The 16,183-nt window shown below is 34.4% G+C and overlaps 1 protein-coding gene across 10 annotated transcripts in view; it reads right to left on the reverse strand.

Moving 5' to 3' along the window:
• LOC128231469 (RIMS-binding protein 2-like) overlaps positions 1-16,183 on the reverse strand; it is a 147,973-nt gene that overhangs the window by 9,122 nt on the left and 122,668 nt on the right. For 9 of the 10 annotated variants that reach the window (XM_052944335.1, XM_052944337.1, XM_052944340.1 and 6 more), the window contains 12 exons: positions 15,466-15,701; positions 15,110-15,185; positions 14,494-14,628; positions 14,090-14,197; positions 13,629-13,822; positions 12,908-12,986; positions 10,240-10,401; positions 7,849-7,971; positions 7,199-7,375; positions 4,058-4,248; positions 2,660-2,740; positions 143-260 (listed from right to left, as the gene is read on the reverse strand). In XM_052944335.1, coding sequence (XP_052800295.1) covers positions 143-260; positions 2,660-2,740; positions 4,058-4,248; positions 7,199-7,375; positions 7,849-7,971; positions 10,240-10,401; positions 12,908-12,986; positions 13,629-13,822; positions 14,090-14,197; positions 14,494-14,628; positions 15,110-15,185; positions 15,466-15,701 — 1,680 coding nt within the window. The remainder of the gene's footprint in view (positions 1-142; positions 261-2,659; positions 2,741-4,057; positions 4,249-7,198; positions 7,376-7,848; positions 7,972-10,239; positions 10,402-12,907; positions 12,987-13,628; positions 13,823-14,089; positions 14,198-14,493; positions 14,629-15,109; positions 15,186-15,465; positions 15,702-16,183) is intronic. The other variant, XM_052944338.1, reaches the window with a different exon arrangement.

The following is a 16,183-nucleotide window of genomic DNA, read 5'->3' on the forward strand; positions in this document are numbered from 1 at the left end:
GAACTTTTTTATTGGATTCTGACATTGCTACAATAAGAAGATGCCAATTTCAGGAACTTCAGGAAGGACTGAGACTAAAGTCAAGCTACCCAAGATGCTAGGATTTGGATTGGCTAATCCATCCAAATACACTTTAACCTACCAATTTGCGGTAACATTTGCTGTGTGGGACCTGTTTCACCTTTGGGCTGGGACTTCTTGGGTGTGGCCTGACTAGTTGCTAATGGAGACTTGGTCCCAGAATTCTCAGCTATCTGCTCCTGTAAATAACAAGGTCAAGGTCAATATAAAGGCTACACTATTTGCAAGGTCATGATAAAGATTACAAAAGTTGTAAGGTCAATATAAAAATTACTAATTTTCAAGGTCAATATAAAGAGAACATTATTTGCAAGGTCAAGGTCAATATAAAGATTACAAATTTGTAAACTGAAGCCTACAGTTTGTCAAGACATTTATTTTCTTTTTAAGGTCAAACAACAGACAGCCTATTTCAGTACATCCTAAAGAAATTTATCCTTACCAAATAATTCTCAGCATTTTTATTTACTGTCTTAAATAAGGTCAAGGTCATTCAAGGTTTCTTCATCGGAAATGTATCAGACCATTTTCACATTTTTATTCCTTTGAGACACAATTAAAAAGGTTCAGGAAGATTTAAGCTAAAGGCAATTTCTTCAGCCATTTTGTTTAGGACTTCAACTTAACTTGTACATGCGGTTTGGTATTGTTATGTTTCTACACTAGTCTCCAGCTCAAACATTACTTATTATCGTTACAGTGAAAGTCGAATTATCAAGCTACACGTACACACACTATTTAGAATAGACTTTCCGCGGATTCCATTTTAAAATGGCCTCATTTGCACCAAAATCTTTTCAAAGATTATCCGTTTCTGGATAGTTTAAATCATGGCTTCATTGTGCTAAATCAGGAGCTGAATTATCCTGGCTTAACTGCATGGTGTAAAATGAAGCAACAGACGGAATCCGCGACAAGGACAATTGTTAAACAAAACTGAACAAAATTATTCTCCAAGAAAAACAATCTGAAAACAAGATCCACACTTACAAAGTAAATTAATACTAACTAAACTAAAAACTGAACTCTGGTTATAGTTTAAGGGGATAAACAAAATTCATTCTTAAAACACACATGTTGTGAAAAATAAAAACGTTTCTGTGAAAAACAGGTTAGTTATCACACAGGGAATTAATTAAATGACATTCATGTGGGGAAATAATGGATGAGCACTATAATAGTTTCTACAATTTCAAGCATTAATGAAAGATGCATGCATGCATTAAATGCAATATAGATGTTGATGTACATATTTAGCGCATTTATAAATTATATGAATATACGTGTATATATATATATACATATGTAGATGTATTAATTATATTTTATTATATGCATTATCGAGTAAAATGTACTCCCATATGTATTATACCCTGTATTACAAGGTTAAACGAAATTCATTTAATGTAATATTCATTCACATGCAATCATTGTTAATCATGGTCAAAAGACACACAAGTATTGCAATTAGCGTCAACAAGCATTATTCTCCAAATTCATAGCTTATCTGATAATAAATCATACTACTTCTGCTTTTAAGTCCTATAATATATGATACATGTAACTTTTCAGGTCTTATCATACTAAAAGTCAGGTCATAACGTACCACCACCACCATTTTGTTAAACCACGCCTTTTTTTACCCATCATGCCGTGTGCACACGCGGAAATAGGTATAGGGGGGGACCCAAAACCACTCAGTTGCATGGCAAATAATCACCCAATGTGTCTAACCTGAGTAAGATTTCTTTGGTATATTTCCTCAAAGTCTAAACTGTCATTGGACAGATTTGAAATGCCATTGACCAATGATTTCAAAGTATCTTTGAGAGGAGGGTTTTCATTGGCCGATTCTGGAGAGGATGGCTCCTCAACCTCCGGAATATCTGACAGTTCAGAGCAACTACTGTCATAGAACGGTTCTTGGAAATTGGTAGTTGCTGGCTGTAGTGATATTGGCTGAAGGCGGAAACATAAGGTGTCATCTTAGTAATTTGAAAACTAAGCGTGAAATAAGGTATCATCTTATAGCGTTTTCAAAACTAAGTTACATACAGTCAAACCAAGTTGACTCGAGCTCCGAGGGACCGGCAAAAATACATCGAGCCTTGGAAATCTCTAGCAAAGCGGGAAGGTTTTCCTCCAGTATAAGGAAATCGACCCTTTACATCTAGTTCGAGTCAACAGGTTCGAGCCAAGCGAGTTTGAACCAACAGGGTTCGACTGTATTACGATACATGTACATATTTATCTACTAAAAAGGAATATATACAAAATCTATTTCACAATCATGAAAAATAAGCCCCTAAAAACAATAGCCAAGTGGTTAATCACTAGTAACTGTTAATCTAGTCACAATATACAACTTTCTACAAAATGTTATTCAAATTCGTCCAACTCTATGCTGAAAATATCCATAAAATATTGAAACATATAAAAAATAATTCTTGAGTAAATCATCTCTATATCCAATCTGGCCATTCCACCATACAAAGCTGAACAATTTACAAAAAAAACTTATAAAACACAATAAACCTATACAAAAGTCTAAGCAAGATATATATCTAGTATTTATTACCTGCTGCTCGTAGACCTGGTTAAGCTTGTCAAATGCCTGGTCTATCTTTTCCAAAGGGTCTTGTGTGTTTATAGGTGATTTCTGAAAAAAGAAAAGTTAATTCAAATATTGCTTGTACATTTCATTTAGTTTTTTATCGATAAAGGGGGCTTACCAGGCAGATTTATTATATTATAGCACCAGTTACAGGACTTGATGATCACATGTGCATACCAATACTAGTAGAAAATGAACTTATAGTAAAAAAAATAACAATCTATATTTGGCATCAATTTTTGACCAATCTATATATTGAATCATATCAAAGATGATCTTAACATAAAAGAAATGTAAATTACCATAAAAAAACTCAATGACCCTAACACATCACAACAAAAGAACTGCAGTTCTGTTTTCAGAAACAAGAAACTTAATGATGTCATAATGTTTGCTTACATCATATTAACTATAAGATTTTGTGGTTCATATGTACCAAGTTTCATAGGAATATATTGAACATATCTTTCAATAATACAATGAAAACTAGGGATAAACCTAGAAGTGGAAAAGGTTTAGAGGCAAAAGGCAATGGCCAAACGACAATATTTACACCTCAACTTCCATTCCTTAAATGAACTGCCTTTCGGCAAATGCATTCATCAATCGATGAACGCAACATCTTCGGACATGTTCGGATCGCAATTCATCGCATACTATAGACATGAAAAGTATTGATCTTGTTATTGTTTGCATCGTATCAGCAGGTCTTGTAAAATATTAATCAACATTTAAGAAAGTGGTAATTTATTATATTTTAAATGTATTGTTGCCAAAAGTGTTTAAATTCTACGTTTAAAAGTGATTTCAAGTGGTTGATCTTTTCCCGCGTTATTGTGACGTCATTTGAAAAAATGTTTCCGGTTACAGTCGGGTCGTTCTATTTACAGACTGGGTAAGAAAGGATTAATGAATGGTTTTCTTAAATGAAACAAAGTATTTTTTAACAATTCTTGAATGAAATCAGGACCTATTAGTGTAAATATAAGTAATGAATTGCGGGGTTGATGTCATTATCGGGGATATGAACGCAATTGAGCTGGTCAAAGTGTATGGAGTCCAAATTTTAAACACCACATACACAAAAACAAACAGCTCAAACAGACCACAAAGGCATCAAAATTTCTAAACTGATAAATGATGGGATAACCACCTTAGAACGGTCAGTGAAGCACGAGTTCACTGAAACCCAAGTCTACTGGGGGCTTAATCTAGGCTATTACCTCACTTTAGTTGTCTAGGTTGCCATTTTTTTTATCTCCACCGCCTTAGCTGCTGATGACAATCAGAGAACCAGGTATGACAGTACCTTGTAAATTTTCTTCCCAAAACAGATGTAATTATAAAAAGAAACATAATCACCTCATGTGTCCTGCTTGGACTGTCAGAAAACGGTTTTGCCGCCCCATTGGTCAACTCCTGCACAAGATTAGCCGGCAGACGGACAACCTCTGACATTTCCGACTCAATCTTTCCTTGAGTTACCGTGACAACGTACAGCTCCTTTGGGGCTTGGCCTGCAAAGTCATCCAGGGCCAAGATGGAGTGATCGTCTGAAAAAAATAAATTATTATCAGTTGTGAAGGGAATTGGTTCCAGTTTAATTATCAACTAGAGATTGCTTTTTTGAAAAAGCGCTTGTCTCCCCTATTGTGTGGTCGTAGCTGAGAAAAAATAAATGATGGACATGAAATTTGTAACTTTGGACAGAGACAAACCAACAGTGAAGTTTGGTTTATTCGATTATATTAAATAGTGAAGAGAAGAAAGTGTTGTTGATTAATCATGGAAAATGTAAACGAAGTTTGCATTGTATGAAGTTCCTGGGCGCAAGCGTTATTCAATTATTGATTGGAAACCATTTTTCAGCTCACAGTCATCGTGACCATGACCTTTTACCTACTGATCACAACATCAATAGGGATCATCTACATAACCAACTTGCATACCAAGTATTAAGTTCTTGGGTGCAAGTGTTCTTTAGTTACTGAGCGGTAACCATTTCTTCAACTCAAGGTCATGGCAACCTTGACCTTTGACCTACTGATCTCAAAATCAATAGGGGTCATCTACTAGTCATGACCGACTAGCGTACCAAGAATGAAGTTCCTGGGTACAAGCGTTCTTAAGTTATTGAGCAGAAACCATTTTTAAGCTTAAGGTCACCGCCAACGTATAATTTTTTACCTGAAGGTAACCTTGACCTTTGACCTTTTGATCTGAAAATCAATAGGGGTCATCTTCTAGTCATGAACAACTAGCTTACCAAGTATGAAGTTCCTGAAACCAAAGGATCTTTAGTTATTGAGCGGAAACTTTTTCTTCACTTCAAGGTCATGGCAACCTTGACCTTTGACCTAGTGATCTCAAAATCAATATGGGTCATCTTCTAGTCATGACCAACTAGCATACCAAGTATGAAATTCCTGGTTGCAAGCGTTCTCTAGTTATTGAGCGGAAACAGTTTCTTCACCTCAAGGTCACGGTGACCTTGACCATTGACCTACTGATCTCAAAATCAATAGGAGTCATCTACTAGTCATGAACAACTATGAAGTTCCTGGGTACAAGCTTTCTTTAGTTATTGAGCAGAAACCATTTTTAAGCTTAAGGTCACTGCCAACATAACATTTTTTACCTGAAGGTAACCTAGACCTTTGACCTTTTGATCTCAAAATCAATAGGAGTCATCTAATAGTCATGAACAACTAGCATACCAAGTATGAAGTTCCTGGACCCAAAGGATCTTTAGTTATTGAGTGGAAACCGTTTCTTCACCTCAAGGTCACGTTGACCCTGATCTTTGACCTAGTGACCCCAAATTCAATAGGGGTCATCTACTAGTCATGACCAACTAGCATACCAAGTATGAAGTTCCTGGGTCTAAGAGTTCTATAGTTATTGGGCGGAAACGAAGTGTGACGTACTGACTGACTGACTGACAGACTGATGGACTGACTGACGGACAGGGCAAAAACAATATGTCTCCCCATGAATGGGGGAGACATAAAGATATTACACGCAAATGATTTTTACATGGAAGGTCACCACGACCTTGACTATTGACCTTGTTACCCCCAAAACAATTGGGATCATCTAGACATCATGACCAACCTCACTTCAAAGTTTGGTGAACCTAGATCAAAGCATTCTCCTGATATTGCACGGAAATATTTTTTTACATTAGAGGTCACAGCGACGTTGACCTTTGACCTTGTGACCCCCCAAAATATAGGAGTTTTCTAAACCTCATGATCAACCTCCCTACCAAGTTTGGTGAACCTAGGTCAAACCATTCTCAAGATATTGAGCGGAAATGTTTTTTACATTGGGGGTCGCCGCGACCTTGACCTTTGACCTAGTGACCCCAAAAACAATAGGGATCTTCTACACCTCATGACCAACCTCCCTACCAAGTTTGGTGAACCTAGGTCAAACCGTTCTCAAGATTTTGAGCAGAAATGTTTTTATATTGGGGGTCGCTGCGACCTTGACCTTTGACCTAGTGACCCCAAAAACAATAGGGATCCTCTACACCTCACGACCAACCTCCCTACCAAGTTTGGTGATCCTAGGTCATGCGGTTTTCCAGTTATCGATTTGAAACGAAGTGTGACGTACGGACGGACTGACGGACTGACGGACTACCGGACTGACGGACAGGGCAAAAACAATATGTCTCCCCCAGAGAGGGGGAGACATAATAATTGGTTCCACTCAAGTTACTGATTATCAATATTACAATCGTTTTTTTTTTAACAAGACCTTAATTTTAGTTTTATGCTTGTGCAATAACTCCTTGTCATTAACTATGCTTATAGAATAAGTGTGTTTAAAGTTATTATTAAGTGTTGTTGTTGCTTTAAGCAATTTTGTTAACAATAACAACTGAACACACAACTGAACACTTCTGAATGTATGAAACTCAGAGAAAAAATTGGCAGACATTAACCGAACGCAAATAACAAGAGGAAAGAAGAAAAACAACTCGCCGGTTGAACCAATGATCGATTATGACCAAAAACAATCAATTGTCACCAATTTCAGGCCCAACCAATCAAGTTTCGATTATAATCAATCATCAGAACATCACAAATTATCAGAGTGACCATCAGAGTAATAACGCACTATGTTTGTGCTAAGCATTTTTAGGGGCTGATTGTTAAAGTTAACAACCTGATTAACAACACTTTCTAACTTTTAAGGTGAAATAGTTTATGATGTGTCCATATTTTTGCATAAGGAAAGTACAGCTGAAACAGTTGCCTCAAGTCTTGTAAGAAATACTGCAGATAACAAGTGAATCTATGAACCTTCCAGAGCAGTCAAGATTTTTGAAAATTAACAATTGCGTTAACAACATTTTTAACTTTAAAAAAGTGCTGAACAATCAAAAATGAATCATAAATATAATGATACTGGTGCCAAGGCAATGATGAAACTTTTATGTTTTTTCATCAAATTACCAAGAAGCTTATAAAATCATTGAAACTGACTACATACTTGTAGCACCAGAAATATGCTTGACTTTCTTGCCGTCACCGTACACACTGTAGCCAGCAACGAGAGCACCATTGGAGAATCCTGCTACATCTATGGTAACAGGCAGCCAGGTCAGTAGGATAGACCCGTCCTTTGGTCCCGACTCAACCTGGACATTGACAGGGGGCTCAGGGGCTCCTTAAAGGAAGAAATGGTCCCATGTTATAATAGTGTAAAAGCAATTAAAACAGATGTAGCCTACGAAAATGATTGAAAGTCTTGATCACATATTAACTTCACACAGAACTTCACTGAAAACATTCAAGAGTCTTTTCAAGTACTTTTCAAGTACTTTTCAAGGACTTTTTAAGATCAATCCCTACTTTTCAAGGATGTATAGAATTAATTATACTGTTATCACACTGCCAGGGCATTGGATGTTTTTAAATACTAGTTTTCAAGATCTGTGTATTTCCCTTATAACATTCATTTTTGAAAATGAAACATACATTTACAAATATTGCAGCTTCTGTACTAACTGTATTTGTGGTATTGTTGACAATTTTAAAAGATCAGTTCACATTAGTTTCTCAGTAATTGAAATGAGGTCATACATTTAGTTCATACAGTAGTTGACCTTATTAACTTTGAATATTTAAGATCTTTCTTACCCCCCTTATCAGTGGTAAACTCCACGGTGGATGTAAGTTTATCTGCCCGCACATTGTTGTCAAACCGGCCTGCCATGTCCTTGGCTTGAATCTTCACTGTATGACTTGTAGCAGGGCTTAAACCTTTTCGGAGAAAATATGATATAATTTTTAATTGTTCATGGTAAAACGTTACTCAGTAGTAGACTCAAGAGCATCACAAGGGAATGCCAAAACTTGTCAGATTTTCTAAGACAGTCATGAAACTTAACTCAACGATTATTTAAGCCATAGTTATGAGCCTTGCTAACACAAATGCATATTGGCTATGGTAGTATGTATACTATATTTCAACTGAATATGATTCATAGATTTTTAGCTAACCAAAGATGCTTTCACCAATTTCCTTCATCAGACCTATGACAATATTTCAAAGGAAATTATCAACAATGTTAATAAAAACTTTTTCATCATGACCCTTTTTCCTTGAACACTAAAAATCTAAGTTTTTATCTATCAATTACTGTACCAACATGAGTTGCTAATTTATCTTTTCTAAAAAAAAATACAGAAAGAAGTAATTTGTTTTGCTCTAACAAAATGCAATCAGATGCCGGATTTTTTGTCCATTGTTTTATCAATGTCGTGGGTTTTTTTTCGTTGTGTTTTTTTTTTTTTTTTTACGTCAGAACACTGATTGCCATAAAATTGCCATAATAAACCGATATTTATTGTGTATCATAGATCATCTTGACTTCATAAATAAATATAATAAAGATAATGATGCAACTGTGTTCCCGCATTCTGTACAAGTATTCTTCAGAAACAATGCCAAATTTTGCTAATAAATAATAGATAATTTCATCTGTCATGGTTTCACGATATTAGCAATATTTTGCATGGTCGTTATTTCTGCTAATGTTGTTCAATTCATACTCGGCCATATAATATACATTATTTCTATCAATCAGACAGTTAAGTTATGACATAACCAATAAATAAGGAATGATTCAATTAATTAATGATAAATAGGTGCATAATTTTTAATAATATTCCGAACTTATTTTTGCATTAAAAAAAAATCTTATACTTAATATTATTCTCAGTATAAACACTGTAGATGTTATTTAAGGCCTTTGTATTACAAAATATGCCATATTGTATTATATTGTATTGTATTGTATTGTATTTTAAGTTATGGAGCTAGGAGGTACTCCGATATGGGATATATGGGGAAAGGAAACCATATCAATATGGTTTTATGCGCCCTGTATATCCCATATCGGGTCACCTACTAACCCAGTAACGTAAAAATCACATTGACAGCTTGTTTACATGTTTACATGTTCATTTATTCATTTGAATTGGAAAATAAGACGCCCTTTTGGTACAATATAAATTTTGGGACACAATATGGAAAAATATGGTGTCACCGCGTGACCAGTCCCGGACCAATGGCGTTGCGTCATTCATGTTGGAGGCGTGATATAGTTCTGTATTGCAATGTATTGTATTGTATTGTATTGTATTGCATCACATGGCATGGTATTGTATTGTAAAATGCATCTTTATTACATTTTTAAAATGAAATATTTCTGTTTTTCATATATTATATAAAGTACAAAAATCTATCTAGATGCATCTGTTTCAACAAATTGACTTCTTGCATTTATCAGAATACAAATCTAGCTTAACAATCTAAATCATTATATGGTCAGCTGGAATATAAATGTACCTGTATTACACTATTCTATACAAACTATTCATTAGATCATATAATTTCTAACCAATCACAGCTTAAGCTAAGCAATGAATTCATAAAACCTTTATTAATGGTGCTACCTACCAGCATGCAAATACAGAAAAAATGTATATTCTACCACTTGGGATGCTAAAGAAAAAGAAGATTTGGAGCGAATGCCAAACGCTCGTCTGTTTATTGGTTTTTTTTGTCAAATGGTGAAATGACCAAATCTAAGTTATTTCATTTTTCAAAAGGGGTATTTTTAAAAAAAAACAAATATACAGTCGAAACTCGCTATGTTGAATTCTGTTATCTCGATATACTGGTTACGTCGAACCTTTTTCAAATGGTTTTGGTTTAGGAACATGTGTTTTGTATTTCGGTTATATCAAATTTTTATTTCCTCAAAGTATTTCCCGAGGTCCCAATGATTCTGACATAGCGAGTTTTGACTGAAGTTATTAGTTATGGACCTTGTTGTACAAAATGTGAGTATTGTCACTGGCAACATGACTATAATTCGAACAATGCCTTCGTAAATATCTTTAAGGCTTAAAGGTGGCAACGACAAAACACCAACAACGACACCAACACTAAGGTTATGACAATTCCTCTACTTTTTTTTTCTTAAAATAAAAATGAAAATTTATAAAAGCCTGTCTCTATACCTGTTACAGTATAAGAGAAAACGCCCGGTTTAGCGACCCAAGCCTCTACGTTATTAACAAAGATGGCGTGATGCAGGCGACTGTCACCAGGCGTCCATGTAATCGTCACAGTGTTAGCCGTGATGTCGAACACACGCAGATCAAATGGTGCAGGGATCACGTCTGTTCGGGCAGGAAAAGGCGGGAGAAATGTGTTACTGTGTTAGGTACATTTTAGATATTAAAATATCGAAAAGTTGGTTAGTATGAATATGAAAATGAGATGAAATCATGATTTTTGTTTCCTGTTTTGTAACAAATTGGACTAAAAAGAGACAGGCCACAGAATGTTTTTTTTTTCCGATTTTCGACCGTTCCCACCCCTATCTCAATGGAGGGATAAACTGGTCACATGATAACCTTGGAAAAACAGCACGGACATAGATTCAGTATTTTCTTTCGTTAAACCTTGTTGCTAATCTCTGAGGGTGGTCGTAATGTGATGTTAGCGTGATAACCATTACTATTGTACTTGGTAAGAAAATGAGACAAAAATATTGATTTCATATAATATATTTATGATATCATGAACCTTCCAACCTTTAAGCTCCAAAATTTGCCGTCCCAATGAAATTTGTCTGACCAAATGATTCTATACCAATAAACTAGCAATATAAATCAATAAAGAAAAAAAAACTAATTTAAGCTAGCACCTTATATATAATAGTACTCTAAACTTATTCCAGGATAAATTCTTTTTTCTTTTCTTGATAGTATACCTTTTTATAAATTCTTGCAAAATTGAACAAGGTGTAAAGCAACTCTCACAAGATGTTATACACATGTATTATATATAATATTAACATTTATCACTGACTCTACTATAAAGGAATGGATGTGAATGATTCTAATTAAGGTGACACACTTGTTTAATTTTTACCAGCAATTTTTATAGAATAGGGAATTAAAAAAACAAAAATTAATTTCATTCTTATACCTGTTTCCATATGGAAATATCGATCTATATAATAAAAAATCGAGACAATATACATGTACATTAGTTTAAAAAGTATAATTGTTTACGCCAATTGGATCAATGAATGGATTCCGATTTAATCATTTAAAAGTTTCTGAAGTCTCTATTTTTTTGCCTTATGGTTTAGTAACCCAACAAAATAACTAATAACTTTTACATTGACATAGAACCAAATGAGATCTATTACTTAATAAACAAAACGTTATAAAACCTTCGTAACAGAGGATAATAACTAGAATCATGTAACACCAAAGTCATTAATTCTTCATTAAGATAATCATCATATGTCACGTTTCGGTGTCCAACTTCCTGCTCAGGTTCACTGTCTATACACGTAATTAATCACTCCAGTTTTAATTTACAGCTAATGGATATGAAATCAATTGTTTACCCAATAAATGAAGCCAGAACTACCTGCATATCTATACAAGATTCTCCATATTGAATTTGCATATCTGGACAGAAAACTTCATTGATACTAAATTATTCATTTCGGAAAGCGTGTAGAGATGAATTTCAATCGACTGTTGAAATGTATCGAGGACGCCAGTAAACATTATGCAACATCATAACTAGCGATCTAAATGAGTGAAAAAAATGTCAGTCGGTACAATGCTGCATTTCTAATAAAAGGAACTTGTTGTACCCTAAGCCTGGTTGTTTAATAATGTTTGCAAGTCTGCACCACAATACAAGGAAATAAAAGATCTTTTCCAAATAGGACACTGAATATTAAATAATTTCTGCAAGTCTGCACCACAAAACAAAGAAATAAAAATATCTTTTCCAAATAGGGCACTGAATGATAAATAATTTCTGCAAATTTGCAACGCCTAAGTCAAAAAAATATGAATGAAGTATAAGTTCAATAAACCTTTAAGTATGATAAGAAAATTAAGAATAGAAATTCAACATCCCTGAAGGATACTTAAAATAGAAATATCTAGCCCTGTTTTGTGTTCAACATCCCAGGCCAAAGGATACTAAAAATAGAAATATTTAGCCCTGTTTTGTGTTCAACAACCCAGGCCAAATGATACTAAAAATGTAAATATCTAGCCCTGTTTTGTATTCAACATCCCAGGCCAAAGGATACTAAAAATAGAAATATTTAGCCCTGTTTTGTGTTCAACAACCCAGGCCAAATGATACTAAAAATAGAAATATTTAGCCCTGTTTTGTGTTCAACAACCCAGGCCAAATGATACTAAAAATGTAAATATCTAGCCCTGTTTTGTATTCAACATCCCAGGCCAAAGGATACTAAAAATAGAAATATTTAGCCCTGTTTTGTGTTCAAAAACCCAGGGCAAATAATACTAAAAATAGAAATATTTAGCCCTGTTTTGTGTTCAACATCCCATGCCAAATGATACTAAAAAAAGAAACATGTATCCCTGTTTGGTGGTCAACATCCCAAATTATACTTAAAACAGAAATATTAGGCTTGTTTTGTTTTCAACAACCTAATATAAATAGATACATCTAAAGAACTGAAGCATTAATTATTGTTAGAATAGTAATAGATAAATGAAAAGCAGAGCCAGGTAACATAACAAGAGCAATGCTTTCCTTTTAACTGTCCCAGTGAAAATATAAATATGGAATAATTGAAGCATTTAATTGTTAGAAGGTTGAAGGCTTCAATGTTACCTTTTCCAACGAGGATGGTACATTGGTTGTCATGTGACTGCCCTTGAGAGCTGATACAGCGAACACTCACTCGATGAATCTGTTAAAATATACGTAAACATGATCTTCTTGTGCCAATTACGTAAAAAGCAGATATTATTGCTGATAATGAAATGAGAAGATATCATATTTAGCAATTGAATCATACATGAACTTGGAGCCATTTTATTAGAAATTTCAGGAGCCATTTCCCACCTAGAAGATATTTCAAGAGTGCAGTTCTTCCATTGACAGAACTGTTACTAGGACAACTGATAAAACGGTCTCCAGATTTCAAATATTTGAAACATGGTAGAAATAAAGACCATATTTAATGGGGCATAATATTGGCTAAACTCGATAAATAAAAAAACTGTCTTTTGTTTTAATGTATTTTCATGTCATATGACTTAAATGATCAAAACAAAAAATCAATAAAGTAAAATAATTAAACATTATAATGCATTGGAAAAAAGTTAAATAATGCATTAATTTTATCCAGTGTAAACCTATAATATTTGTGCCCTTAAAGGGAAACTCAATCTTTTCAGTAACAGCCTGCATATCCATGTTATCTTTTATATATATTTTCCTTACCGTATCGTTCTTTTCTTCCTTTTTTTAAATCAAAAGGATTTCATTTCATTATCTATCTCACTTAATGTTTACAAATTAAGTGCCTATAAAGTCAAGCAAATTATACCTTTCTTGACTCGACATTCTCCAAAAGTGCTTTGGTTCGTTCATTGCCGCGTACCAACATCTTAAAGTCACCATCCAGGAAAACATGGTATGAGCGAATATCTGCTAGGTCAACATTATCAGGCGGCTGCCAGCTCACAAGAATACTGCTGGCTAGCTGTCGATCCAGCTGCAGGTTCCGGGGAAATGGAGCACCTGTTAAAAGTAAGGTAATAAGGAACACATTCGAGCAAATGTTTCCGTGGTTCATACTATCAGGGAGCTGCCAGATCATGAAAATACTGCTCTGATTTTACAATTTTCACTCGTCCTATCTATGGTATAAGATTATTTTTTCCTCAATTGTTCATATATTTTTTAGCCTGCATCTTATCTATGGGTGCATCCTTTACATGGACATTTATACTTATTTTGACATCATACATATAACAATACACAAAAAACTATACTAGGCCGTCTTACCAGTGTGTATGAGGTCCTTGCTTTGTCTATGACTACTAATAAAGTTGTTCTCGTCTTCTTCGTCTATATTGTCAAGGTCACTTGTAATATCAGCCCGCAATCGTGAGTCTGAAATGTTACATGTACAATATTTTCTTATATTACTTAAGCCATTCAAAAATTGTTTCTCAATCACTTCCAAAATCCTAGACCTTTTATGTCAATTTTCATCAAAGTTTTACATTCAAATGACATTAAACAAAAGGATGATCTTTTAGGAATCCTATTCCGGTCAAGGTCATATTTGATTTTCAATCCAGTGCTTAAATCAAAGACAAAGACGATCACAGTAAACCATTATGTAGAGCAAGACTTCAAAATTTCATTAATCTGAGATTTAAATACATTACAACTTTGGCCCTTACCCTGTTCAAGGTCATCTGGCTTTTCAAGGTCATCGCTAGAGTCAAGGTCAGGAACGGCCACACTATTTGCTGCAGTACTGTCATCTTCGTGTCCCGCATTTGCCATAGCAGCATGGAAGTCTCCCATGTCCTCCTCTGAAATAAGAGGGAATAATTTTTCAAACCATTTTTAATATTTGAAAATTTTTGCAAAAGGACCACTAAAAGAATATAATATTATGACCCTCTTTTTTCAAAAGATTTTTTAATGAAAATTTGGGAAAAAATAAAGTCATGAGAGAGGAGAGAGTAAAATTAGTGTAAGCTTAGTGATGCACATATTCCAGGGTACTTAACTTGTCCATGATAGTTATACGTGAAACCTTGTGGTGAAAATCTTGGCATTTGACACTCCTTAGAAAGAGCATGAATGACAGACTGTAAAAATCTATAACTGTTTTCTAAGCTTACTAGACTATCAAGTCTGAAATAGTCACCTTGTCGGAAACATGACTTACTGGTGACCTTGTTAATTCAGTCGGAAGGTACCAATCCTTTGTTCATAAATAAATGGTAGAAATATGTGTCTGACGTGTCTTTTACGACATTTATTATGGTGGGTGACACGATGACTTACCGGCGACCTTTTCGATGAAATTTGACGGCACCAATCCCCTACGCCCATCCAACAACTCTCCATCAAAGAAGCCATCCTGAATAAATGATATTTATCGTAAGGTTTCCATATTCAAGTATATTTTTCTATTCATATTTTAGTGTGGGTTGTACATTTTATTTTCTCGGTGTACAAAATGGGTTAGAATATTAATCTCATATTGTTTATCTACGGAAACAGTCACTGATCGATTCTTCAAGAAAATGTTTCCAAACTTAATTTACTGAGTGGGAAACAATGTTTTAAACAAGAAAAAAAGGTTTAGCATGAGGAAAAGATTATGAGATTAACACCAATTATATGAAAAAGAATGGTACCTCATCCATTTCTCCGTATATAAGCACATAGTCCAGTGATTTGAGGGGTAACTCCGCCTCCGGATTTTCATTGGGCGAATATTTGTAAGGGTCATAGCTATATTTAGCAATGTACACTTGTATTGGTCCCTTCTTAGCGAGGACTGACAGGCGACTTTCTAGCACCGATATTTCTGACGCCTCTCTTTCTACACGCTGATCTCCCCTGCTCTCCATTCCAGAGTCGTCTCCCTTATCTGGAGGTATAAAAGTCATTATTATCTCCCTTTGAAGAGCTTTTCTTTTCTTTCTATTTCATTGAGGAATATGGAAGTTTGGGGTGAAGAAAATGAAAAATTATACAAATATGCATTTATATGATTTATACGAAAGCAACACATAATAAGTATGAAGCATGCAATGAATAATTATGGAAATAAATACTGTCCAGAACTGAAAGGAATTAAACAATAATACAAAATGTATATGTATTAAATCCTTATTTACAAATCAAAATAATGTTATAATACATGTATATGTACAATTTAAAATAAAAACTAGTAATACCCCATTTCCACAGCATTTAATTGTGTAGTGTATAAGAGAATAATAAATTATTTATGTAATGCTTAGTACCAAGAATGTTAAAAGTTCTAAAAGTCCTAGAAAAAAATAGAGTTATAAATCTAACAAAGGTGAGTTATAAATAAAATAAAAATCCATTCTCATTATTTCATCT

The sequence above is a fragment of the Mya arenaria genome, chromosome 4, assembly GCF_026914265.1.
Source record: "Mya arenaria isolate MELC-2E11 chromosome 4, ASM2691426v1".
In the NCBI taxonomy this organism is placed as follows: domain Eukaryota; kingdom Metazoa; phylum Mollusca; class Bivalvia; order Myida; family Myidae; genus Mya; species Mya arenaria.